This window comes from Rhinoderma darwinii, chromosome 10 (assembly GCF_050947455.1).
Source record: "Rhinoderma darwinii isolate aRhiDar2 chromosome 10, aRhiDar2.hap1, whole genome shotgun sequence".
In the NCBI taxonomy this organism is placed as follows: Eukaryota; Metazoa; Chordata; class Amphibia; order Anura; family Rhinodermatidae; genus Rhinoderma; species Rhinoderma darwinii.
Genome location: NC_134696.1, coordinates 76,651,204 through 76,678,166, shown reverse-complemented (window position 1 = coordinate 76,678,166; position 26,963 = coordinate 76,651,204). Strand labels below are relative to the sequence as shown.

The following is a 26,963-nucleotide window of genomic DNA, read 5'->3' as shown; positions in this document are numbered from 1 at the left end:
GTCCGTTTCCCTACCCCCGTCATTACATAAGTCTCTTATAGTTGATGGTTCTTCTATGTCGCTGTCTTCCTCCTTCAAAGTAGTTTGTGATCGTTTTGGAGAAGAAAATTTATTGGAAGAGTGGATCGGTGCTTGGTCTTTGGTTTCAGGTTGGGGTTTCCTGACGAATTTATCAAGGCTAGTGAATTTTGTAACCCCAGAGGAGTCTCTCATTTTGTGTGGAGCAATTTGAACCATATCAAAGGGGAGAGAAAAGACATGGACCGCACATCCACTGTATACAATGATAAATTGCGGCTAGGCAAAATATATAAATATGAACGAGAGGTTCTTTGTAACATTTTGATCAAATTGTATGCAAGCCTACTTGCCACTTCACGGCGACCTCTGAAAGTGGGTCCCTACTCTAACGGTTGCAGCACCGCATGGCGGCTACCGCCACCGCAGCGCCGCTCCTGCAGAGGGAGCAACCCAGGGGCCCAAAAGCACCCATGCCTTCAGACCGTGCCAAGCCTCCTTGGCTCTGGGCCACGTCCCCCCACAAGTGCAGCACTACAGCAACAGACACCACCACACAGCACCACAACATGTGAACAGATGGAATGAGCTCACCTTGCCATGCGCCCCCAGTGGCCGACTGAGAGTACAAGCAGGAGCAGGAACACTTATGAGGTCATTCCTAAATTAAAATCAGCTGGGCCAAAAGTGTGGAGTGCTGGTACCAAGTAAAACAAAACAACAGAGGGGATAGACTCTGTATCATATCAAAGGTGAGAGAAAAGACATGGACCGCACATCCACTGTATACAATGATCAATTGCGGCTAGGCAAAATATATAAATATGAACGAGAGGTTCTTTGTAACATTTTGATCAAATTGTATGCAAGCCCACTTGCCACTTCACGGCGACCTCTGAAAGTGGGTCCCTACTCTAACGGTTGCAGCACCGCATGGCGGCTACCGCCACCGCAGCGCCGCTCCTGCAGAGGGAGCAACCCAGGGGCCCAAAAGCACCCATGCCTTCAGACCGTGCCAAGCCTCCTTGGCTCTGGGCCACGTCCCCCCACAAGTGCAGCACTACAGCAACAGACACCACCACACAGCACCACAACATGTGAACAGATGGAATGAGCTCACCTTGCCATGCGCCCCCAGTGGCCGACTGAGAGTACAAGCAGGAGCAGGAACACGTATGAGGTCATTCCTAAATTAAAATCAGCTGGGCCAAAAGTGTGGAGTGCTGGTACCAAGTAAAACAAAACAACAGAGGGGATAGACTCTGTATCATATCAAAGGTGAGAGAAAAGACATGGACCGCACATCCACTGTATACAATGATCAATTGCGGCTAGGCAAAATATATAAATATGAACGAGAGGTTCTTTGTAACATTTTGATCAAATTGTATGCAAGCCCACTTGCCACTTCACGGCGACCTCTGAAAGTGGGTCCCTACTCTAACGGTTGCAGCACCGCATGGCGGCTACCGCCACCGCAGCGCCGCTCCTGCAGAGGGAGCAACCCAGGGGCCCAAAAGCACCCATGCCTTCAGACCGTGCCAAGCCTCCTTGGCTCTGGGCCACGTCCCCCCACAAGTGCAGCACTACAGCAACAGACACCACCACACAGCACCACAACATGTGAACAGATGGAATGAGCTCACCTTGCCATGCGCCCCCAGTGGCCGACTGAGAGTACAAGCAGGAGCAGGAACACGTATGAGGTCATTCCTAAATTAAAATCAGCTGGGCCAAAAGTGTGGAGTGCTGGTACCAAGTAAAACAAAACAACAGAGGGGATAGACTCTGTATCATATCAAAGGTGAGAGAAAAGACATGGACCGCACATCCACTGTATACAATGATCAATTGCGGCTAGGCAAAATATATAAATATGAACGAGAGGTTCTTTGTAACATTTTGATCAAATTGTATGCAAGCCCACTTGCCACTTCACGGCGACCTCTGAAAGTGGGTCCCTACTCTAACGGTTGCAGCACCGCATGGCGGCTACCGCCACCGCAGCGCCGCTCCTGCAGAGGGAGCAACCCAGGGGCCCAAAAGCACCCATGCCTTCAGACCATGCCAAGCCTCCTTGGCTCTGGGCCACGTCCCCCCACCAGTGCAGCACTACAGCAACAGACACCACCACACAGCACCACAACATGTGAACAGATGGAATGAGCTCACCTTGCCATGCGCCCCCAGTGGCCGACTGAGAGTACAAGCAGGAGCAGGAACACGTATGAGGTCATTCCTAAATTAAAATCAGCTGGGCCAAAAGTGTGGAGTGCAATTTGAACCATAGTTTACTTCAGGAATGCTGTCTTAACTGCTCATTTGATCATTTGAGAGATGTCTGTAAGTAATAAGGCTGTGGAGCCCTAACGGTGGTTAGATGTCCCAGTGCATCCAGGGTAGCCTAGGGGGTGGAAATTGTAACGTAGATTAAGGATTATTCATCTCTTGGGATGAGGGGGAGAAGTGAGACAGGGGAGGGCCTCTTTGGTACAGGTGTTAGCAGGTAGTCAAGACAGAGTCCAGTATGCAAAAAAAGTCCTTCAGAGGTTATTGTGAGAGACGTTGGTGTCGTACCTCTGATTACATTTAACTCCAAGGGTATGTGCACACGCTAACTGCATTTACGTCTGAAATTACGGAGCTGTTTTCAGGAGAAAACAGCTCTATCATTTCAGACGTAATTGCTCGTACTCGCATTTTGCGAGGCATCTTTGACGGCCGTAATTGTGAGCTGTTCTTCATTGGGATCAATGAAAAACGGCTCAAATTACGTCCAAAGTGTCCTGCACTTCTATGACGAGGCTGTTATTTTATGTGTCGTCGTTTGTTAGCTGTCAAACGACGACGCGTAAATTACAGGTCGTCGGCACAGTACGTCGGCAAACCCATTCAAATGAATGGGCAGATGTTTGCTGACTTAATGGAGCCGTATTTTCAGGCGTAAATCGAGGCATAATACGCCTCGTTTACGCCTGAAAATAGGTAGTGTGAACCCAGCCCAACTGTTTCGTCTGGTTAACACTTACCTTGCCTGGGACTATAGTGCGGGTAGTAGAAGGGGATGTGAACGGTACTTAGAGATAGGGACCACAAAATGGCAGTCAAACTGTAATTGAAGGTGATCCCCGGAAGATGGCCGGTAACAAAAGCTTAATGAGGGGCAGGGGTGGAATGCTTAAACTTGGGTCCCCTGAACGAGTGCCACAGAGGCCATCTGTCTCGATGCTGTGTGAGCTGGGAAAGTAGAGTCACAGCTCCTTATGATCCCAGGAGGTGCTCCAAGTGTCGTCTGTGGACCTGTGTCCGGGTAGTGCTTTGTCCGGGATCTGTGTAGGCCGCAATGTCAGGCTTCAAAAAGGAGATGGTCTCTGGAGGTCTGGGGTGACAAGGCAGAATCTTAAACCACCTCCTCAGTGATGAGCAGAGGAGGCACGTCCTATCAGGTCTCAGAGGCAAGTATGAGCTGGTTTCCGGTGGTGCGGGGCTCTCAGGATGACTCCAGCTTTGTTTCCCCGTCAGTCTGCTTCGGCTAAAATAGCCCGGTGCCTCGGTCAGCGTGGTAGGCCTCGACCCAGTCTCCAAATCAGGCCAGCTTGATCTCGAAGAGATAGCCGCGTGATTAAGTAAATTAGGACAAAGAACACACACACGGGTATGTATATGGCAAAAAGTCTATAGGTACTCAAGATATGATAAAACATGTACATTTATTGAAAATAAGTACTCCACAAAAACATGATAAAATCACTTAAAAAAGCAAATGGCTGCTATAACTGGTCTGAGTGAGGGATGCCGCCCTGATAAGCAGCCTAATACAATCAATCCCAGAAAAAAAACCTACCTAAATATCCCTCAAATAATGATAACAATGGTAAGGACACAGGTAAAGAGAATGTTACATCAAACCGTATAAATGAACATATCCTAAAGCATCATGGAGTGTCCATAAAGAGGAATAATGAAGGTATAAAGCGCCCCACGCGTATCGCCACAATGTGGCTTTCTCAGGGGTACTGCTATAGTGAAAAGCAGAGTGCTACATAGGTAGTATTTTGATTATAATTATGAAAAGATATGTGCAAAGGGGCACACACTTACCCACTGGCGTAGCTATAGGGGTCGCAGCGGTCGCAATTGCGACCGGGCCCCGAAGCCAGGGGGGCCCGCGGCCCCCGCACCACATCAATAAAAAGTTACTATAGTAACTCGGGCCGCGGGCCCCTGTTACTATAGTAACATACTTTACTTACCTTCCTGGTTCCGGATCGCAGCGGAGGTCCTGACGTCAAGCGCTGTGCGCAGCGCATGACGTCACAGCGCTATGCCGCCGCGCACAACATCGAGACTACAGAACTCCCGCCGCGGCCGAAGAGGAAGGTAAGGTTAGCCCTGACTGGCGGGGTCTGACTCCCGGGACCCGCCAATCAGCTGTTTTGAAGGGGCCGCAGCACTCGTACGAGAGCTGCTCCCCTTCATTCCTGTCACTTCATTCCGGTCACACTGTGAATCGGTGTCGGCGATTCACAGTGTGAGCGAGTAGTGAAATGAAGGGGAAGCAGCTCTCGTACGAGTGCTGCGGCCCCTTCAAAACAGCTGATTTGCGGGTCCCGGGCGACACATCAGCTATTGATGGCCTATCCTGTGGATAGGCCATCAATGTTTAGGGACTGCACAACCCCTAAGCCTACGATGTATCAGGCTTAGGGGGCCCATGAGACAGGATCACAGATTGTGTGATCCTGTCTGCTGGGCCCTGTATCTAAGCCAATCACATGGTAGACTTAGATACATGGCCCATGCGTGATCCTGTCTGCTGGGCCCTGTATCTAAGCCTACCACACTGTAGGTTTAGATACAGGGCCCCAGCACACAGTAATTTTATACTGTATAAGATTACTGTCTGCTGGACCCTGTATCTAAGCCTACCTTGTGGTAGGCTTAGATACAGGGTCCCACAGACAGTATCACACATGGGCCCTGTATCTAAGCCTTAGGGTATGTGCACAGACACTAATTACGTCCGTAATTGACGGACGTATTTCGGCCGCAAGTACCGGACCGACCACAGTGCAGGGAGCCGGGCTCCTAGCATTATAGTTATGTACGACGCTAGGAGTCCCTGGCTCGCTGCAGGACAACTGTCCCATACTGTAAACATGTTTTCAGTACGGGACAGTTGTCCGGCAGCGAGGCAGGGACTCCTAGCGTCGTACATAAGTACGACGCTAGGAGCCCGGCTCCCTGCACTGTGTTTGGTCCAGTACTTGCGGCCGAAATACGTCCGTCAATTACGGACGTAATTAGTGTGTGTGCACATACCCTAACACATGTGTTACTAATCATTTTTTGTGTGTTTTCTTACAGGTTCGGTCATTGGACTACGGCGGATTCCAGGACTACTTCGATGACAGCTTTTTTTTTTATTAATAAAATGGTTAATGAGGGCTGTGTGGGTTTTTTTTTTATTTCAATAAAATATTTTTTCTGTCTTTGTGTTTTTTTTTTAAACTATATTACTACCGCCTTAGTAATGGCCGCCGGCTGATTGACAGCATCCATTGCTAAGGCGGGGCTTAGTGTTAGCGGATGCAGAGGCTAACACTAACCCCCTTTATTACCCCGGTACCCACCACCACCAGGGGTGCTGGGAAGAGCCGGGTACGATCCAGTACCTGACCATCTGTAGTGATGGTCGGCCACTGGGGTGGCCGCAGGCTGGTATTATCAGGAGGGGAAAGGCCAAAAACAGTGGCCCTTCCCATCCTGGTAATGCTGCCTGCTGCTGCTATATTGTATCTGGCTGGTTATGAAAATGGGGGGGACCCCACGTCATTTAAAAAAATAAAAATTAAAAAAATAATTGGAAAGAACGATGTCGGGTCCCCCCCAATTTTCATAACCAGCCAGATACAACACAGCAGCAGCAGGCAGCATTACAAGGGTGGGAAGGGCCACTGTTTTTGGCCTTCCCCAGCCTAATACCAGCCTGCGGCCACCCCGGTGCCTGCTTGTCACTACAGATGGTCGGGTACTGGTTTGTACCCGGCTCTTCCCAGTACCCCTGGTGGCGGTGGGTACCGGGGTAATAATGGGGGTTAGTGTAGCCTCTGCACCGGCTAACATTAAGCCTCGCCTTAGTAATGGAGGTTGTCAATCAGCCAGCGGCCATTACTAAGGCGGTGATAATAAAGTTTAAAAAGATACAAGCACATAGAAAAAATATTTTATTGAAATAAAAAAACACAACCCTCATTAACCATTTTATTGAGAATAAAAAAAACGCCGTCATTGAAGTCCTCGTATCCGAAGTCCAACAACCGAACCTGTAAAAAAAACACAAACACAAAAATAATCAGTAACACATAAAGAAGCAAAATTATTATTCTTACCATTCCTGGGTCCAGCGCTGGAGCCGCAATGTCAGCGAGCTGGGCCCTGTATCTAATCCTATCATGTGTGATACAGTCTGCTGAGCTGTGTATCTAATCCAATCATGTATGATACTGTCTGCTGGGCCCTATATCTAATCCGATCATGTGTGATACTGTCTGCTGAGCCACTGTATCTAATCCTATCATGTGTGGTACTGTCTGCTGGGCCACTGTATCTAATCCTATCATGTGTGATACTGTCTGCTGAACTGTGTATCTAATCCTATCATGTGTGATACTGCCTTCTGAGCCACTGTATCTAATCCTATCATGTGTGATACTGTCTGCTCAGCCACTGTATCTAATCCTATCCATAGTTTATAGGGTCGTAGTGCTATAGATATGCTATGCTGTCTCATATACACACTTTTTTTTTGGGCGGACACATATGTATTGGGGCTATTTCCCGGACATTTTAAGCCCTGAGGGTATGTTCACACGGCAGCGTCCGTTACGGCTGAAATTACTGTGCTGTTTTCAGGAGAAAACAGCACCGTAATTTCAGCCGTAATGGCATGTGAAGGCGTCTTTTGCTGCGTCCATTACGGAAGTAACTGAAGCTGGTTTTCCATGGAGTCCATGGAAAACGGCTCCATTTACGTCTGAAGAAGTGACAGGCACTTTTTTACGCGCCGCCTTTTGACGCGTAAAAAAAAATGACCGTCGGCACAGAACATCGTAAGACCCATTCAAATGAATGGGCAGATGTTTGCCGACGCTTTTGAGCCGCATTTTCGGACGTAATTCAATGCTAAAACGCCCGAATTACGTCCGTAAATAGTGTGTGTGAACCCAGCCTTAGTGACGCCCCCGGCTGCTAGTGCTGCATTGTTGGGTCACTTAGGAGACCCAGCGATGCAGCTGAAAGCGGACCGTCGGCCATGAGAAGTTTGCGGGGGGGGGGGGGGGCCCAGTAAGAATTTTTGCATCGGGGCCCATGAGCCTCTAGCTACGCCCCTGCACTTACCTCTCCCTCTTCGCCATGAGCGACAGGCAGGTGCATGAGATTGGGTCCATCAGAGCGCAATGCGCATGCGTCAGACACCTGTGCCATGTTGCATGACCTGGGACTCCGCGCACGCCCAGTACAGCACAAGAACAACCCCCCGCCCGTGCAAAACGCGCACGCGCCAGGGCCGCCCCACATCGCGGCCCTCCACGCATGCCCAATGCGATGGCCGGGGGCAGGACCAAGCACCACACCTCCCGTACCCAGTGAACATGCGCCTGGGTCGACACCAGGAGAAACACGGCGCGGCTCCCTGCTCATGCGCAGTACGACCGGCGCGGAGACATCAAGTCCAATAACAGAGGAACGATACAGCTCCAGGGAAAGTGAATGTGTGTAGTGGTGTATGCGATAACCACAACGTGTGCCCCGCTTATAATAATAATAATAAGTGGTACATAAGAAGTGTGTGATAAAGTATGACATAACCATGTTATTACGTACAAAAAACAAGGATGTAAATTTGCTTTGGATACTAGGTTGTTATTAAAAAATTAAACAATACAATACAGTGAAAGTGTGAAAAAATTATTGCAGCTAGCAATTTTAGCGTGAGTGCATGTGCACCGTGACCCGTATATGGGCGAAGCGTATCGCATGGGAAAGAGGGAGAGAAAAGCATGAGAACATAGCCTATGAACAGAAGGCATGTAAGAGGTATATATAAAAACATACAAATATATATAATAGTATACACATATGCAAGCACAAGATATGTTAACGAGGGAGAGACAGCAATAAGTTTTACATATAAAAGCTGTTCTGCTGCTTCTAATTGCACATAACTCAAGTTCAGAAGTATACCGAAGGTTTTCTTTATGTGTGTGACGATATGTGAGACCTAGATTGGAATAAAGAATTATTATTTTAGCTTGGAGTCGTCCACATACAGTTAAACGAAGGTACGAACCCTGGATTTGGAATGCAAGGGGATACAAAACAGAATTTTATAAACATATTTATTTTATTGAGTGGATAAATAAAAATGTGATAAAATAGAGTATGTGACAGCTAAGTAATAAATAAGTGTGGGTGAGTGTGATGAAGGGAGAAATATGGGACAAACTAATATTAGTGTAGAATAATTTGTGGTGTATATATATATGCAAATTGAAATGGCAATATCAAATATAACATAAAAATACTAATGTGTAGTAAAACTAAAAAAAGTGAATGTGAAGTGTGAATCACACAAAAAAAAAGAAAAAGAAAAAAGTGCAAACCAATAATATTTAACTTTTTATAAACTCCTGTATATAATAACTCTTCATTCAAACGCCTAGGAGTCATGCATTTCAAACTATAAATCCATCTGGATTCGTGTTGTAAGAGTTTCGGAGCTGGATAACTACCCTGGATATTTGACTGTATCTGTTCTAGACCAACAACTTTTAGACTAGAGGTCTTACCTTTGTGACTATGTAGAAAATGTGAGGCTACCGAGGTTAAGATTTTGTTCTGTTTAAGATTTCGAACTGCACGTATTGGCCACGCCCCTCCCCCTTCTTTTTGATCTTTCGGAGCGAAGGTCATCAAAAATCATCAATTTGATTGTTTTTAATTTTCATTTTTACCTGTTCATCGAGCAGGTTAAATAACGTTATATTGTAATAATTGGGGGTTTTACAGACTTTTCTGCAGACTTTTTCTTTTCGAATTTTCAATCAGCTGATTCAAAAGCCAGCAGGATATTGTCGTGTATTAAAAGAGGCATGGACTCGCGGGACAGGGATGTAATATTGCCACTTTACAAAGCATTAGTGAGGCCTCATCTAGAATATGCAGTTCAGTTCTGGGCTCCAGTTCATAGAAAGGATGCCCTGGAGTTGGAAAAAATACAAAGAAGAGCAACAAAGCTAATTAGGGGCATGGAGAATCTAAGTTATGAGGAAAGATTAAAAGACAAACCTATTTAGCCTTGAAAAAATACTTCTAAGGGGGGACATGATTAATTTATATAAATATATTAATGGCACATGCAAAAAATATGGTGAAGTCCTGTTCCATGTAAAACCCCCTAAAAAAACAAGGGGGCACTCCCTCCGTCTAGAGGAAAAAAGGTTCAACCTGCAGAGGCAACAAGCCTTCTTTACTGTAAGACCTGTGAATCTATGGAATAGCCTACCGCAGGAGCTGGTCACAGCAGGGACAGTAGATGGCTTTAAAAAAGGGTTAGATAATTTCCTAGAACAAAAAAGTATTAGCTCCTATGTGTAGAAATTTTTCCCTTCCCTTTTCCCATCCCTTGGTTGAACTTGATGGACATGTGTCTTTTTTCAGCCGTACTAACTATGTAACTGTAATGACAAGGTAGGGAGACAGACAGGTGAGCCCTAATCTACCTGCCACTCAGTCCCTGCCTACTTGCAACGACCCGTCCTAAGCGACGGGGTACAACTGGGCGACGGTCCCTACGCTCAGTAAGTGCAAGACAGACAAAACAGACAGGGGTACACAGAGGCTAGGGAAACGGGGCAGCTGCCCACGGAGACACCGTGAGCAACAAGAGTGGTGAACGAGCCGAGTCAAACCAGGAGTGAGCGAGGTACAAAACGCTGAGCAGGAGAGTGGTCACAAAGCCAAGGTCAATAACAAGCAGATGATGAGTAGTACAAGCAGCAGCAGCAAGCCAGGAAACAAGCATAGAAGAATCACAGGCAAAGGAGGAACAGGAAAGGCAGGTATAAATAGACAGTGGGCGGGAACTAGCTCCATCTGGCCAGGCTGTGATAGGCTCTCCCACTCCTAAGCCTGCCATCCTGAGTGGTGGAAGATGGAGTCAGTCTCACAGACATAGGAGCAGGTGCAGACTGATTGCCCACGGGCGTCGACACAGAACCTGTGTCTGGCAAATCCTTTACAGTAACTATGTATATGTAACTATGTAACTATGAATTAACCTTTATTTTTTTTTTTATCACTTTAAATAAAAAATGGGAAAAGGGGGCTTTTCTTTTAACTTTTAGTATTTTTATTTGATACATAAAAAAAACGTTAACAGTTTTTAGAATTCCCCCTATGGGACTTGAACCAGCGATCGTTGGCTCACTTACATGATATACTGCAATACTAATGTATTGCAGTATATTGTGATTCTTACAGTCTCCTATGAAGTATAAAGATGGCAGATCTGATGACCATAGGCAACACGCGATCGCATCCCTACTCTAGTGCCTTAGACGCCGTGGTCGCTATTGACCGAGGCATCTAAGGGGTTAAACAGGTGGAGTCAAAGTGATCTTTGATTCCTTTCATTGCAGTGTGATGTCGACTGTATTATATCCCATATTTCTCATCTCAGCTGAGATTTTTGCCTCATATTTTAAACGCGAGATTGATACTGTAAGAAACGTCTCCAACCTACAGTACACGCAACCTCTCTACACATCAGCTCAGTGCTCTTCCTCTATAACCTGCTTCTTCACTTTTACTGATGAAAAGTTTTTCTCCAAATGACAACTCACCAACTGAGCGTTTGACCCAATCCCATCCCAATTCATCCCCAACCTTACTACTGTTCTGCCCTTACCAGTGGCGGATTAAGTAGACCACAGGCCCTGGGCTGTTCCACAAACTTGGCCCCCCCCTTCCCCACCACCATTTTGCCGTGTCTATAGTGAACACCACCTTTTTGTGCGAACATTGACAAATGGGTGTTACGATTCCCCTTGTCAAAGGGCTGTGGTCCCTACATACTGATACCTTCCAACCATCGCTGACAGTGTTCAGGGACACATCCTCTTGACAATGGGAATGGTAACATACATTTGTCTATTAGTCCTGGGTACACAAAGATATGTAGAATACAAGGATTTCCTACAATAGACATGTCAGGAGAGGGGACCGATCCCCTATAGATCTAGTGACTAACAAGTGACGTCTTCTCTGATGGGAGTCATTTTCTTTTCTTCTCCATCTGACACAGACCATTATGGCGACTTCTCCTGATGAGACATCTTTGCCCATCACTTCTGCATCCATTTCCAGCCTCTATAGAAACACACAAATTTAGACACCAAGGCCCAGAACCATACATTAAAAGGGTTCTCCGGGCACAGACCGTTTTTTATACAGATGACCTATCGATGTGCCGGACAACCCCTTTTACTCAGACTAATAAATTTGGACAAAAACCTATTGGTACGTACAGGAGAAGCGATCTTGCTAGTGTGCATGAGAAAGTAAGTAACCAATGTTTAACCAAATCAAACGCAAGATCTTGAAAAAACCAAGTAAATCTTGGTGCATTGACCCTAAAAATCTATTATATAGCCTATAAAGAGTAGGGTGCAATTAACACAACACATGTCTGATACAAAAATATAAACTTTATTAGACATAATCACAAGAATTAAAAGATGAGTCATACAAAGCATGACATGGAGACGTTCAACAAATGCAGAGGAACTGTAAACATGATGGGTGAAATAACAGACAAAGATAATGTGTATTTGTCAAACTGATGCAAACAGGCTAGCTAAATAAATAAATAAATAATCAATGAGAGCTATAGTGCAAACAATGGCATGGACAGTGCAATACTGTATGCAAGGAGAGCTAGGTAAATGGTGATGTAATGCAGTTTAAAGTGTCACAAACACCAGCACCTCATTGCTGGAGGACACGCTATAATTTGTATGTCAAATAGAGATGCATATAGTACTGTTCTCAATAAAGTTCGCCTGAGCATAATGGAGACAATAACATACCCATGATGATACCTCTGCAGAGAGACCGTCAAACCCGACGCGCGTTTCGGCGGGATGCCTTCGTCCGGGGGTGGCGTCTCTCCAGCTGGGGTCATCCTTTTAAAAGAAAGTTCTGTCCAATCATGTACGCCGTAGAGGGTTATGTAACCGCATATTTAGAATGACGGCGTCATACGTCAGGTCAGAGGGTGGGCGCAATTGTACTTCCGGCTGCGCGTCATCGAAATGGGAGTGGTTTGGCGGCGTCTGACGCCGGAAAAACACGCCCACCTCGATATAGCCGCACCAATCGGAAGACAGCAATGCTCCCTCGCCCGACGTAAGCGCACAGAAGGGAAACCCCGAAGTGAGGTAAATAGTGAGCGTATACAAGAGGTACAGGACTGGACAGATTCATAGCATGGAGACATTTGCGATCTAGTTTCATTAAATTGTTATTCCCAAAACAAGATATCGGCACTCCCATAAGTCATAAGTGGACATTCTATATGGTATATGTGATGCATAAATAACATGGAACATATATATACATAAACATGGACCCTAGGGTAATATATTGCACAATAAAGACAAGGTAGAAGATCACAACAGTGCATATAGTATAAAATAAAATGATAATAAACATATAAATATATAATATATAAATAAAAAATAAAAAATAAATAATAAAAAATAAAAAATAAGAGATAATGATTAATAATTAATAATTAGTAATAAATAATAAATAAATACAAAATAATATACAGGTTACATATATATATATATATATGCACACATATATACACACATATATACACATATATATGCACACCTGTGCATATACATACAAGTAAATAAATAAAAAATAATAAAGAATAAATAATAACAGAGTGTAGAAGAATATAATATATATACATACAATGAGCCGTGCACTAAACATTACACAGTCTAAAAGGATGTATAAATGCATTGTGATAAGAGGAAAATAAAAAGGGGGGGGGATGTGTGTGTGTATAGGTATTAAGTGTATATTATTGCACATAAATTATATGTGTAGAAAGTGCCAGTGTGCAAAAAAATTTAAAATAAAATTTTTTTTTTATTTTACATTTTTATTATTTTGTATTTATTTATTATTTCTTACTAATTATTAATTATTAATCATTATCTCTTATTTTTTATTTTTTATTATTTATTTTTTATTTTTTATTTATATATTATATATTTATATGTTTATTATCATTTTATTTTATACTATATGCACTGTTGTGATCTTCTACCTTGTCTTTATTGTGCAATATATTACCCTAGGGTCCATGTTTATGTATATATATGTTCCATGTTATTTATGCATCACATATACCATATAGAATGTCCACTTATGACTTATGGGAGTGCCGATATCTTGTTTTGGGAATAACAATTTAATGAAACTAGATCGCAAATGTCTCCATGCTATGAATCTGTCCAGTCCTGTACCTCTTGTATACGCTCACTATTTACCTCACTTCGGGGTTTCCCTTCTGTGCGCTTACGTCGGGCGAGGGAGCATTGCTGTCTTCCGATTGGTGCGGCTATATCGAGGTGGGCGTGTTTTTCCGGCGTCAGACGCCGCCAAACCACTCCCATTTCGATGACGCGCAGCCGGAAGTACAATTGCGGCCACCCTCTGACCTGACGTATGACGCCGTCATTCTAAATATGCGGTTACATAACCCTCTACGGCGTACATGATTGGACAGAGCTTTCTTTTAAAAGGATGACCCCAGCTGGAGAGACGCCACCCCCGGACGAAGGCATCCCGCCGAAACGCGCGTCGGGTTTGACGGTCTCTCTGCAGAGGTATCATCATGGGTATGTTATTGTCTCCATTATGCTCAGGCGAACTTTATTGAGAACAGTACTATATGCATCTCTATTTGACATACAAATTATAGCGTGTCCTCCAGCAATGAGGTGCTGGTGTTTGTGACACTTTAAACTGCATTACATCACCATTTACCTAGCTCTCCTTGCGTACAGTATTGCACTGTCCATGCCATTGTTTGCACTATAGCTCTCATTGATTATTTATTTATTTATTTAGCTAGCCTGTTTGCATCAGTTTGACAAATACACATTATCTTTGTCTGTTATTTCACCCATCATGTTTACAGTTCCTCTGCATTTGTTGAACGTCTCCATGTCATGCTTTGTATGACTCATCTTTTAATTCTTGTGATTATGTCTAATAAAGTTTATATTTTTGTATCAGACATGTGTTGTGTTAATTGCACCCTACTCTTTATAGGCTATATAATAAATTTGGACCCCAGACTAGATCATAGAATACATACAGACCCCAGACCAGACTCCCCTAAACAAATACAGACCCCAGAACAAGCACCCTAACTAAATAAAGACCTCAGACAGGATCCCTAAATACAGACCCAACCCTTTACACTAATAATGACCCCAAACCTCACTACCCTTAATACAGATCCCAGACCAAACCCCCTAAACTAATACAGACCTCCTAAACTAATACAGACCCACAAATAAAGAACCATAAACTAATACAGACCCAAAGATCCCTAAATACAGACCCCCTAAATACAGACTCCAGACCTCAAACTAATACAGCCCCCCTAGATACAGACCCCAGACCTGATCTCCTACACTAATAATGACCCCGAGACCTGACTCCCTTAAGTAATACAGACCCCAGACCAGACCCCCTAATCTAATACAGACCCCAGACCATACCCCTAAATACAGACCCCTAAATAAAGACCCCTAAATAAAGACCCATAAACTAATACAGACCCTAGACCAGGCCCCCTAAATACAGACCCCATAAACTAATACAGACCCTAGACCCCTACATACAAACCCCCTAAATACAGACCCCAGACCTGACTCCCTTAAGTAATAAAGACCCCAGACCAGACCCCCTAATCTAATACAGACCCCAGACCAGACCCCTAAATACAGACCCCTAAATAAAGACCTCTAAACTAATACAGACCCTAGAACAGGCCCCCTAAATAGACCCCATAAACTAATACAGACCCCAGACGTCAAACGAATACAGACCCCCTATATACAGACCCCAGACACCTTAAACCAACACAGACCCCTACATATACAGACCCTAAACCCCTTAAACTGATACAGACCTCCGACCCTCTAAATCAGGACACCAGATCCCTTAACCCCTTCCTGACATTTGACGTATCCATACGCCAAAGTCTGGTAGGCGAAGTATGGAATGGGCTCACGGAGTGAACCCGCTCCATACGATGCTGGTGCCGCTTGTTACAGCCGACACTTCAGAGTAACGAGCAGCATTGCGCTCGAGCGCGATCCCGCTCGTTTAACTCATTAAATGCTGCGGTCAATAGCGACCACAGCATTTAAATCGTTAGAAAGAGGGGGCAACCCCCTCTAACAGCTCATCGCGCCCCTCGCAACGCAATCACGGGGGGGGCGATGGTTGCTATGATTGCCTGGGGGCCTAATGAAGGCCCCCAGGTCCGCCATCTTTGTGCACCTATTAATCCCTGCCTCCGGGCTTAGTATTTCAGTATATCGTGCAAGCGATCTAACGATCGCTGGTTGAAGTCCCCTAGAGGGACTAATAAAAAAAGTAAAAATGAGTTAAATAAAGTTGGTTTTTTTTAATGTAAAAAAAATAAAACATTTAAAAGTTAAAGAAAAAACCCTTTTCCCATTTTCCCCCTAGTGCATAGTAAAAAAAATAAACATAATTGGTATAGCTGCGTCCGTAAAAATATGAACTATTACTATATATCATTATTTAACCCGCACGGTGAACGCCGTAAAAAAATAAAATTGTAAACGCCAGAATCTCTATTTTTTTGGTCACCTCATCTCCCACAAAAAATGAAATAAAAAGGTGATCAAAACGTTGCATGTACACCAAAATTGTATTATTAAAAACTACAGCTTATCCCGCAAAAAATAAAGAAGTTATGGCTTTTGGAATGTGATGAGGGAAAAACGAAAATAAAAATCTGAAAAAGGGCTGCGGTGGGATGGGGTTAAACTAATACAGACCCCAAACTTCCTAAATACAGACCAGACCCCCTGAATACAGTACCCAAACCAGACCCCCTAAATACAGTCCCCACACCAGACCCCTAAATACAGACCCCTTAAACAAATCCATCCCCTTATACTTACATAGCAGCTCATCTCAGTCTTCTCTGTGGAGTCTTGCTGCTTCTCATGGACCTGCGGTCATGTGACCAGTATGTCTCTAAACAGTAGTAAGAACTTCAGAGATGAGGTCATGTGACCTTATGTCTAAAGGTCCTTTTGCAGGACATAGACAATGCAGTTTCCTCACGGTTTTTGCCGCGACAAAACGAATTGTACTTTGGGCGGACATGGTCCCCTCGGGAGCCTCGGGCCCCGCCAAAAACACCCTATGATGATCCACCATTGGCCCTTACCCATCTCTTCAACCTATCACTAACTGACACATGAAATACTATAATGGTACACGTGGGAAAGTTTAGTTTTGGCCTGAGTGTCCCTTTAAGAAATAAGCATTCATCCTTGCTTAACATAACATGCAGAAATAATTAATGAAATAATGTAATGTAGTATATTAAATATTTAAACAATAAGATTTAAGTGTTTATGTTTACTTAATGTAAACGAATCATTCCTGGGCCTTTTCTCTTTTTTTAGATGAAGAATTTCTGGATGCTTTGGTGAATTTTCGAAACGAAACGACAATGAAATTCAAATATGGTCTTAAGATTTACCGTGATAAAGGTATCATACATACTTCTAGAAATAACATGAGCACAGGTAGTGATATGAAAGGAAATATCTACCTCTGTAGACACATAGTGGTGGGAATTATTAGGGGAAATGTATGGGCCATACTTTGGCCCTCTTTTTGCTGCTTAGCCCTTTCACGACCAATGACGAAAATGAATGTCATAGTCGGCTGCTAGTTCCAGCACCATGACATTCATTTTCGTCAGTATTTCAAACTGACAGCTGTCACAGCTGTCACATCAGTCTCGCCGGACAGCGGACCATCGCCGCTTCTTTCGGCAATTAACCCTTTAAGTGCAGCGACGGATTGCCGTCGCCGCATTTAAGTGGTTTGAAACACATCGGCAGCCCCCACGAAGTGATCGTGGGGGCTACCGATGCTTGTCATGGCAATCGGAGGTCAGACAATGACCTCCGGGTTGCCATGTACGGAAGCCTTGGAGGAACAGCCTCCGGCCGGTCCTCCTCGACTTCCTTTCAGAGTGACAGTTACGTCACAATGACAGAGTACATTACACTACGTTTGTAGCGTAATGTACTCTAGCAGCTATCAAAGCTGCAAGTCTAAATGTCCCCTAGTGGGACAAGTAAAAAAAACTATAAAAAAGTAATAAAAATGTTTTTAAAAAAGTGTAAAAATAAAAGTTAGAAGTTATATAAACACAAAATGCTTTTTTTCCCTATAATAAGACTTTTATTATAGAAAAAAATGAACACGTTAAAAAAGTACACATATTTGGCATCACCGCGTTCGTAACGACCCCAAATATAAAGCTGTAATGTTATTTTTCCCGCACGATGAACACCCCCAAAAAAATCAATAAAAACGACGACAGAATCGCAATTTTTTTGGTCACCACCCAAAAATAGTACAAATAAAAACTTAAATTCGTCCCGCAAAAAACAAGCCATTACACAGCTTTTTTGACTAAAAAATAAAAAAAATTATGACTCTCAGAATATGGTGACACAGAAAATATTTTTTTTTATAAATAAGTGATTTTATTGTGCAAACGCAAAAAAAAAGGACCAAACCTATATACATATGGTATTGCCGTAATCGTACCAACCCGTAGAATAAAGTAAAAATGTCATTTATAGCGTACGGTGAGCGCCGCAAAAAGAAAACCTAAAAAACGGTGTCAGAATTCCTGTTTTTTGGTCAGGATTGCAAAGAAATTGAATAAAAAATGATCAAAAAAAAAATCGCATGTACCCCAAAATGGTACCAATGAAAACGACAGATTGTCCCGCAACAAATAAGCCCTCACACGGCTTCGGTGGTGAAAAAAGAAAAAAGTTCTGTCTCTCAGAATATGGCGATGCAAAATGTGCAGAGTGTTCCAAAAGCGGATAAGATCGGGCGCCATTTATCAGTGTGACACAGGCCACACATCTATGAATTATTATTTATTTACCCCATTATTATACCCTCTTATTATGCCCTGATGTACTCCGCACAAATTACACATACCCACATATTATAAACTGAAATACTAGTAAAACCCCAAACAAAACTACTACCAAGCAAAATCTGCGCTCCAAAAGCAAAATGGCACTCCCTTCCTTCTGAGCCCTGCAGTGTGCCCAAGCAGCAGTTTGCGCCCACACATATGGCATCGCCATACCCGAGAGAACCCGCTTAACGTTTTATGAGGTATTTGTCTTCTGTGGCACAAACTGGGCACAACATATTATGCACTAAAATGGCATATCAGTGCTGTTAGCTGTGCACTAACCCCTTTGCGCACTATGACTTAATTGCCCGTCATGGTGCGGCGGTGTATGTATGGACCGGCTCACATGCTGTGCACGCTCCATACGCTGTGTATTACAGCTGACACCCGGGACTAACGGACAGGTACAGCGATCGCTCTGTTACAGAAAGCCTGTAAGAATAACAATATACTGCAATACATTAGTATTGCAGTGTATTGTACCAGTGATCCAATGATCGCTGGATCAAGTCCCCTAAGGGGATTGATTAATAAAATGTGTTGAAGAATTATAGTTATTAGTAGTGAGAATTTTTTTTTTTTTAAGTTTAAAAAAAAACCCACCTTTTCCCATTTTTCTTCTAAAGTAATGTAAAAAAAATGAACAAAATTGGTATTGCTACGTCCGTAAAAGTCAGAACTATTACAATATACCATTATTTAATTTGCACAGTGAACACCTTAAAAAAAATTTAATAATTGAAACCGCCAAAATCGCTGTTTTTTTTTTTGTCACCGTAGCCCTAAAAAATAAAATGTAATACAACTTTTTAATCACTTTTTATGTACCAAAAAATGGTATCAATAAAAACTGCAGCTCCTCCCGCAAGAAATAAGCCCTCACACCACTCTATTGATGGAAAAAATAAAAAAGTTATGACTCTTGGAAAGCGGGTGTAAAGGATCTGCCAGGCACTATGTTTGTGGATACTCCCAGGATTAATCAATCGACACCTGAGGCCGGACCTCTTAGACTGACTCCGGCTCCCACCAATCAGGGTGGCAGGCTCAGGAGTGGGAGAGCCTATCGCGGCCTGGTCAGTCGGAGTTAGCTCCGCCCCCTGTCCATTTATACCTGCCGTTTTCTCTTCCTCATTGCTTGTGATTCTTCCTGGTTTCCTGGCCCTGCTACAGCCTTGCTCCAGCCTGCTTCTGCCTTGCTTCAGCCTTGCTACAGCTTCCGCTTATCCTGCTTCGCTCTGCCCCCGGCTTGCTTCCTGCTCCATGCTCTGCGTTCGTATACTTCGTGACATCCTGATCCTGACTGGCTCGTTCACCACTCTGGTTTCCTCACGGTGTTCCGTGGGCTACTGCCCCTTCCCTTGCTTGTTCCCTGTTTGTATTCCCTTGCACTTAGTCAGCGTAGGGACCGCCGCCCAGTTGTACCCCGTCGCCTAGGGCGGGTCGTTGCAAGTAGGCAGGGACAGGGCGGTGGGTAGATTAGGGCTCACTTGTTCCCTTCCCCTCCTTCCTGCCATAACATAATCACAAGCCTATACCTAGTCTACCCTTTCTTCTACGCTATCATGGACCCCCTTGAGACCCTGACCCAGCAGATGCAGGGCCTCTCCCTACAGGTCCAGGCCCTGGCTCAGAGGGTCAACCAGCCTGACGCTGCCATAGTAGTACCCCTCGCCTCACCTCTAGAACCTGACCTCAAGTTACCTTACCGGTTCTCAGGGGACCGTAAGACTTTTCTCTCCTTTCGGGAGAGTTGCAGACTTTACTTCCGTCTAAAACCTCACTCCTCAGGTTCCGAGAACCAGCGGGTGGGAATCATTATATCCCGACTCCAGGAAGTGCCCTAAGAGTGGGCCTTCTCCTTGGCTCCTGACGCCCCTGAACTTTCCTCCGTTGATCGTTTTTTCTCTGCCCTCGGACTCATTTACGACGAGACTGACAGGACTGCCTTAGCCGAGAGTCAGCTGGTGACCTTACGTCAGGGTAGGAGACCTGTTGAGGAATACTTTTCTGACTTTAGAAAGTGGTGCGTAGCTTCTCGGTGGAATGACCCTGCCCTAAGGTGCCAGTTTAGGTTAGGCTTATCTAACGCCCTGAAGGATCTGCTTGTTAGCTACCCCTCTTCTGGCTCCCTAGACCAGGTTATGGCCTTAGCAGTACGACTTGACCGACGTCTCAGGGAACGACAGCTTGAACGTTGCAGTGTTTTCCCCTCTGACTTCCCTGCGATTCCCCCCGAGGTCCCGTCTCCTCGCTCTGCCACGGAAGACTCGGAGGTACCTATGCAACTCGGGTCCTCCGTGTCCCCTCGACAACGTAGAGAGTTCCGCAGGAAGAATGGTCTCTGTTTCTATTGTGGGGATGACAAGCATCAACTGAACACCTGTCCCAGGCGCAAGAATAAGCAGCCGGAAAACTTCCGCGCCTAAGTGATCATCGGGGAGGTCACTTGGGCGCACAGTTATTTCCTGTTAATATGAAACGCAATAAAATTTTGCTTCCCTTTCAGGTCTCGTTTGCTGGTCGGTCTGCCACCGGCAGTGCCTTCGTGGATTCAGGCTCATCTGCTAATATCATGTCTGTGGAATTTGCTATGTCTCTAAAAATGCCTTTTATTGATTTGCCTTATCCTGTCCCGATAGTGGGTATCGACTCCACTCCTCTTGCTAATGGTTATTTTACTCAGCATACTCCTGTTTTTGAACTCCTTGTTGGCTCCATGCATTTGGAGCAGTGCTCTGTACTGTTGATGCAGGGATTATCGTCCGATCTGGTATTAGGTCTTCCCTGGTTGCAGTTGCATAATCCCACGTTTGATTGGAATACTGGGGATCTCACCAAATGGGGTAGTGAATGCCTGACGTCATGTCTTTCGGTTAACTCTATCTCTCCCGTGAGGAGGTAAACACGCTACCTGAGTTTGTTCAGGACTTCGCTGATGTTTTCTCTAAGGAGGCCTCCGAGGTGTTGCCCCCTCATAGAGATTACGATTGCGCCATCGATTTGGTACCAGGTGCTAAGCTTCCTAAGGGTAGGATATTTAATCTTTCATGTCCTGAACGTGAAGCCATGAGGGAATATATCCAAGAATGCCTGGCCAAGGGTTGCATTCGCCCCTGGACTTCTCCTGTAGGTGCTGGCTTCTTCTTCGTGGGGAAGAAGGATGGTGGTCTTAGGCCGTGCATTGACTATTGTAACTTGAATAAGGTCACAGTAAGGAACCAGTATCCCCTTCCTTTGATTCCGGATCTTTTTAATCAGGTTCAGGGGGCCCAATGGTTCTCTAAGTTTGATCTACGGGGGGCGTATAACCTTATCCGCATCAAAGAGGGGGATGAGTGGAAGACTGCGTTCAACACGCCCGAAGGTCATTTTGAATACCTGATCATGCCCTTTGGTTTGTGTAATGCCCCTGCTGTCTTCCAGAATTTTTTTAATGAAATTCTGAGAGATTACCTGGGAAATTTTCTTGTAGTGTACCTTGATGACATACTGGTGTTTTCCAAGGACTGGTCCTCCCACGTGGAGCATGTCAGGAAGGTGCTCGAGGTCCTCCGGGAAAATAATCTGTTTGCGAAAACCGAAAAATGTGTTTGGGGTACAGGAGATACCATTTTTGGGTCAAATCCTCACTCCTCATGAATTCCGCATGGACCCTGCCAAGGTTCAGGCTGTGGCGGAATGGGTCCAACCTGCCTCCCTGAAGGCGCTACAGTGTTTTTTGGGGTTCGCTAACTATTACAGGAGATTTATTGCCAACTTCTCGGTCGTCGCTAAGCCTCTTACGGACCTCACTCGCAAGGGTGCTGATGTCCTCCACTGGCCTCCTGAGGCCGTCCAGGCTTTTGAGACCCTCAAGAAGTGCTTTATCTCGGCCCCCGTGCTGGTTCAGCCCAACTAAAGGGAGCCATTTATCGTGGAGGTTGACGCGTCCGAGGTGGGAGTGGGGGCCGTCTTGTCCCAGGGTACCAGGTCCCTCACCCATCTCCGCCCCTGTGCTTACTTCTCTAGGAAGTTTTCGCCCACGGAGAGTAACTATGATATTGGCAACCGCGAACTTTTAGCCATTAAATGGGCTTTTGAAGAGTGGAGTCACTTCCTGGAGGGGGCCAGACACCAGGTAACGGTCCTTACTGACCACAAGAATCTGGTTTTCCTAGAATCTGCCCGGAGGCTTAATCCGAGACAAGGTCGATGGGCGCTATTTTTTACCAGATTTAACTTCTTGGTTACCTATAGGGCTGGGTCCAAAAATATTAAGGCTGATGCACTGTCACGTAGTTTCATGGCCAATCCTCATTCGGAGAAGGATCCTGCTTGTATTTTACCCCCTGGTATAATCGTTTCTGCCACTGATTCTGATTTAGTTTCTGACATTGCGGCTGATCAAGGTTCAGCTCCCGGGAACCTCCCTGGGGACAAGCTGTTTGTCCCCCTGCAATACCGGCTAAGGGTACTTAGGGAAAACCATGACTCCGCGCTATCTGGTCATCCTGGCATCTTGGGTACCAAACACCTCATTACCAGAAACTATTGGTGGCCTGGGTTGCCTAAAGACGTTAGGGCTTACGTCGCCGCTTGTGAGGTTTGTGCTAGGTCCAAGACCCCTAGGTCCCGACCTGCGGGCTTACTACGTTCTTTGCCCATTCCCCAGAGACCTTGGACCCATATCTCCATGGATTTTATCACGGATTTGCCTCCGTCTCAAGGCAAGTCGGTGGTGTGGGTGGTAGTAGACCGCTTCAGCAAGATGTGCCACTTTGTGCCCCTTAAGAAACGACCTAACGCCAAGACTTTAGCTTCTTTGTTTGTTAAACACATTCTGCGTCTCCATGGGGTCCCAGTCAATATCGTTTCTGACAGAGGGGTACAATTTGTTTCTTTATTTTGGAGAGCCTTTTGTAAAAAGTTGGAGATTGATCTGTCCTTCTCCTCCGCCTTCCATCCCGAAACTAATGGCCAAACGGAGAGGACTAATCAATCCCTGGAACAATATTTAAGGTGTTTCATCTCTGACTGTCAATTTGATTGGGTCTCATTCATTCCCCTCGCCGAATTTTCCCTGAATAACCGGGTCAGTAACTCGTCAGGGGTCTCCCCGTTTTTCTGTAATTTCGGGTTTAATCCACGGTTCTCCTCCGTTTCTCCTGGTAGTTCCAATAATCCCGAGGTAGAGGACGTTCATCGGGAACTGTGCACATTCTGGGCCCAGGTTCAGAAGAACCTAGAGGCGTCCCAGAGCGTACAAAAGATTCAGGCTGATAGAAGACGTTCTGCTAACCCCCAGTTTGTCGTCGGGGATCTGGTGTGGTTGTCGTCTAGGAACTTGCGCCTTAAGGTCCCGTCCAGGAAGTTTGCTCCCCGATTTATTGGGCCTTATAAGGTCATTGAAGTCCTCAACCCTGTATCCTTCCGTCTGGAGCTGCCCCCATCCTTTCGCATACACGACGTCTTTCATGCCTCCCTCCTTAAACGCTGCTCCCCATCCTGGTCCCCCTCGAGGAAATCTCCTGTTCCCGTTCTGACCCCTGAGGGGGTGGAATTCGAGGTGGCCAAGATTGTGGACAGTAGGATGATCCAGGGCTCCCTCCAGTACCTGGTCCATTGGAGATGATACGGCCGGAGGAGAGGACTTGGGTACCTGCTCGAGATGTTCACGCTGGGGTATTGGTCAGGAGGTTCCACCTTCTCTTCCCCACTAAACCAGGTCCTCTTTAGTAAGGGTCCGGTGGCCCCTCATAAAAGTGGAGGTACTGTAAAGGATCTGCCAGGCACTACGTCTGTGGATACTCCCAGGATTAATCAATCGACACCTGAGGCCGGACCTCTTAGACTGACTCCGGCTCCCACCAATCAGGGTGGCAGGCTCAGGAGTGGGAGAGCCTATCGCGGCCTGGTCAGTCGGAGTTAGCTCCGCCCCCTGTCCATTTATACCTGCCGTTTTCTCTTCCTCATTGCTCGTGATTCTTCCTGGTTTCCTGGCCCTGCTACAGCCTTGCTCCAGCCTGCTTCTGCCTTGCTTCAGCCTTGCTACAGCTTCCGCTTATCCTGCTTCGCTCTGCCCCCGGCTTGCTTCCTGCTCCGTGCTCTGCGTTCGTATACTTCGTGACATCCTGATCCTGACTGGCTCGTTCACCACTCTGGTTTCCTCACGGTATTCCGTGGGCTACTGCCCCTTCCCTTGCTTGTTCCCTGTTTGTATTCCCTTGCACTTAGTCAGCGTAGGGACCCCCGCCCAGTTGTACCCCGTCGCCTAGGGCGGGTCGTTGCAAGTAGGCAGGGACAGGGCGGTGGGTAGATTAGGGCTCACTTGTTCCCTTCCCCTCCTTCCTGCCATAACATAATCACAAGCCTATACCTAGTCTACCCTTTCTTCTACGCTATCATGGACCCCCTTGAGACCCTGACCCAGCAGATGCAGGGCCTCTCCCTACAGGTCCAGGCCCTGGCTCAGAGGGTCAACCAGCCTGACGCTGCCATAGTAGTACCCCTCGCCTCACCTCTAGAACCTGACCTCAAGTTACCTGACCGGTTCTCAGGGGACCATAAGACTTTTCTCTCCTTTCGGGAGAGTTGCAGACTTTACTTCCGTCTAAAACCTCACTCCTCATGTTCCGAGAACCAGCGGGTGGGAATCATTATATCCCGACTCCAGGAAGTGCCCCAAGAGTGGGCCTTCTCCTTGGCTCCTGACGCCCCTGAACTTTCCTCCGTTGATCGTTTTTTCTCTGCCCTCGGACTCATTTACGACGAGACTGACAGGACTGCCTTAGCCGAGAGTCAGCTGGTGACCTTACGTCAGGGTAGGAGACCTGTTGAGGAATACTGTTCTGACTTTAGAAAGTGGTGCGTAGCTTCTCGGTGGAATGACCCTGCCCTAAGGTGCCAGTTTAGGTTAGGCTTATCTAACGCCCTGAAGGATCTGCTTGTTAGCTACCCCTCTTCTGACTCCCTAGACCAGGTTATGGCCTTAGCAGTACGACTTGACCGACGTCTCAGCGAACGACAGCTTGAACGTTGCAGTGTTTTCCCCTCTGACTTCCCTGCGATTCCCCCCGAGGTCCCGTCTCCTCGCTCTTCCACGGAAGACTCGGAGGTACCTATGCAACTCGGGGCCTCCGTGTCCCCTCGACAACGTAGAGAGTTCCGCAGGAAGAATGGTCTCTGTTTCTATTGTGGGGATGACAAGCATCAACTGAACACCTGTCCCAGGCGCAAGAATAAGCAGCCGGAAAACTTCTGCGCCTAAGTGATCATCGGGGAGGTCACTTGGGCGCACAGTTATTTCCTGTTAATATGAAACGCAATAAAATTTTGCTTCCCTTTCAGGTCTCGTTTGCTGGTCGGTCTGCCACCGGCAGTGCCTTCGTGGATTCAGGCTCATCTGCTAATATCATGTCTGTGGAATTTGCTATGTCTCTAAAAATGCCTTTTATTGATTTGCCTTATCCTGTCCCGATAGTGGGTATCGACTCCACTCCTCTTGCTAATGGTTATTTTACTCAGCATACTCCTGTTTTTGAACTCCTTGTTGGCTCCATGCATTTGGAACAGTGCTCTGTACTGTTGATGCAGGGATTATCGTCCGATCTGGTATTAGGTCTTCCCTGGTTGCAGTTGCATAATCCCACGTTTGATTGGAATACTGGGGATCTCACCAAATGGGGTAGTGAATGCCTGACGTCATGTCTTTCGGTTAACTCTATCTCTCCCCGTGAGGAGGTAAACACGCTACCTGAGTTTGTTCAGGACTTCGCTGATGTTTTCTCTAAGGAGGCCTCCGAGGTGTTGCCCCCTCATAGAGATTACGATTGCGCCATCGATTTGGTACCAGGTGCTAAGCTTCCTAAGGGTAGGATATTTAATCTTTCATGTCCTGAACGTGAAGCCATGAGGGAATATATCCAAGAATGCCTGGCCAAGGGTTTCATTCGCCCCTGGACTTCTCCTGTAGGTGCTGGCTTCTTCTTCATGGGGAAGAAGGATGGTGGTCTTAGGCCGTGCATTGACTATCGTAACTTGAATAAGGTCACAGTAAGGAACCAGTATCCCCTTCCTTTGATTCCGGATCTTTTTAATCAGGTTCAGGGGGCCCAATGGTTCTCTAAGTTTGATCTACGGGGGGCGTATAACCTTATCTGCATCAAAGAGGGGGATGAGTGGAAGACTGCGTTCAACACGCCCGAAGGTCATTTTGAATACCTGGTCATGCCCTTTGGTTTGTGTAATGCCCCTGCTGTCTTCCAGAATTTTATTAATGAAATTCTGAGAGATTACCTGGGAAATTTTCTTGTAGTGTACCTTGATGACATACTGGTGTTTTCCAAGGACTGGTCCTCCCACGTGGAGCATGTCAGGAAGGTGCTCGAGGTCCTCCGGGAAAATAATCTGTTTGCGAAAACCGAAAAATGTGTGTTTGGGGTACAGGAGATACCATTTTTGGGTCAAATCCTCACTCCTCATGAATTCCGCATGGACCCTGCCAAGGTTCAGGCTGTGGCGGAATGGGTCCAACCTGCCTCCCTGAAGGCGCTACAGTGTTTTTTGGGGTTCGCTAACTATT

The 26,963-nt window shown here is 45.8% G+C and overlaps 1 protein-coding gene across 1 annotated transcript in view; it reads left to right on the top strand.

The window, feature by feature from the left end:
* IZUMO2 (IZUMO family member 2) overlaps nucleotides 1–26,963 on the top strand; it is a 103,216-nt gene that overhangs the window by 51,707 nt on the left and 24,546 nt on the right. The window contains exon 3 of the mRNA XM_075840825.1: nucleotides 16,848–16,934. Within this exon, the coding sequence (XP_075696940.1) occupies nucleotides 16,848–16,934 (87 nt within the window). The remainder of the gene's footprint in view (nucleotides 1–16,847; nucleotides 16,935–26,963) is intronic.